Source organism: Amphimedon queenslandica, unplaced genomic scaffold (assembly GCF_000090795.2).
Source record: "Amphimedon queenslandica unplaced genomic scaffold, v1.1 AMPQUscaffold_12355, whole genome shotgun sequence".
Lineage (NCBI taxonomy): Eukaryota > Metazoa > Porifera > Demospongiae > Haplosclerida > Niphatidae > Amphimedon > Amphimedon queenslandica.
Window position 1 is genome coordinate 2,275 of NW_003547408.1, and position 1,526 is coordinate 3,800.

Genomic DNA, 1,526 nt, shown 5'->3' on the forward strand with positions numbered 1-1,526 from the left:
TACGCCCCTGGATATTGTATTATTGTGTCACGTAAGAGCACCTGTGAAGCAAAAATCTGCAAATAAGCTTGCACTCCAAATTAAGTTGGTATAAGAAATAGTAGACGGAAGATTCAGTCATATAGTTGTTATTTGATTTTTTACCTGGACTCCTCTTTTTGCTTGTATTCTTGTACTCTTGCATGTAGATTTATTATTGATATGGAATGAATAAATAAGTCAAGAATTATTAATTAATAATTATTATTATTGATAAGGTGTAGTCTCGCTAGCCAGACCATTGGGTCACGTCCATATTGAGTTGAGTCATAGATTTTATAACTACGTAGTTAATAGTTATATAATCATGGTTGAGTTGAGATATAACAAGATGGCGTCGAAAGAAGTTCCAGTTATTCCAAAGGCAATAGTCCGTCCTCGAGAAAATGAGACTGGTATCTCTGGAGCGAAAGGGGAACAGGGTTCTGAGGCAGAAATCATAAAAGTTGAAGTGGAAGATTTAATTTGTGCTGTGTGCCAGTCCACCTATTCTGATCCTCGATTATTGTCCTGTCTTCACAGTTTTTGTAAGCAATGTCTGTCAAAACTAGTTGAGGTTCAGGGAGGAAAGAGGTCTAATCTCCGTACCATAAAATGTCCATTATGTCGTAATGAGCATATTCTTTACTCTAAAATGGGAGTAGATGATTTGATGCCTAATACTCAATTGGCTTCTAAATTGGGATGTTTTCTACCGCCAGCTCCTCAGCTATCATGTGGAGAATGTGAAGAAGCAAACGTGTTTAGTTTTTGTGAGAACTGTCAGAACTATCTCTGTAGGCTTTGCGATCAAGCGCACAAAAGAATGGCCTCCTTTAAGAGTCACTTGGTAGTGCCTCCTCATCAGGCCATATTGAAACCTAAATCAAAGAAATTCATGTGTTGTCGTCATCCCTCTGAGTCTCTTGATGTTTACTGCACTGGTTGTAAGGTTGCTGTGTGTCGAGAATGTGCAATATTTGGTCACAATGGGCACCATTTTAAACGAATAGTGGACATTTCAGATACAATAAAATCATCTTTGATGTGTGAGTCCATGAAACTTTCAGCTCAACTTATTAAGTTTCGTTCCCATGCTAAGGAGATCGGCGAAGCTGAAAAACATGTTACAGTTTATCCTGATCAAATGAAATCTTTCATCACCTCTCAATTTGAAGAGCTACACAAGCTCTTAGATAAACGTAAAGAGGCACTCCTGCAACAAGTTGATACACAGTACAATGGCTTCTCTAAGACACTGTGGGCTGAGAAGGATATCGTTGAAACAGGTATTTGCAAGCTAGAGGCTGGAATTAAATTTGCTGATCAGCTTGCTAGGAGTGAGGACAAGCAGGAAGTTGCTGTGTTGGGCATTGATGCTGTTAACTCGATGAAGAAAATGAATACACTCTCATGGGATCCTAAGACCATAAAAAACCTCGGGCCTTTAATATATATGGCTCGAGAAAGAGATGCTTTTTTTCAGGATCTGAGTGATAAAGATTTTA

General features: G+C 38.5%; 1 protein-coding gene across 1 annotated transcript; it reads left to right on the forward strand.

Annotated features, from left to right (window-relative positions):
• Positions 1-368: 368 nt before the first annotated feature.
• LOC109587974 (tripartite motif-containing protein 45-like) lies at positions 369-1,522 on the forward strand (the record flags this gene model as incomplete). The annotated part of the gene is made up of 1 exon (XM_020004185.1): positions 369-1,522. A coding segment is annotated over exon 1 (1,152 nt), but the record flags the coding sequence as incomplete, so codon positions are not given.
• Between the last annotated feature and the right edge of the window lie 4 nt (positions 1,523-1,526).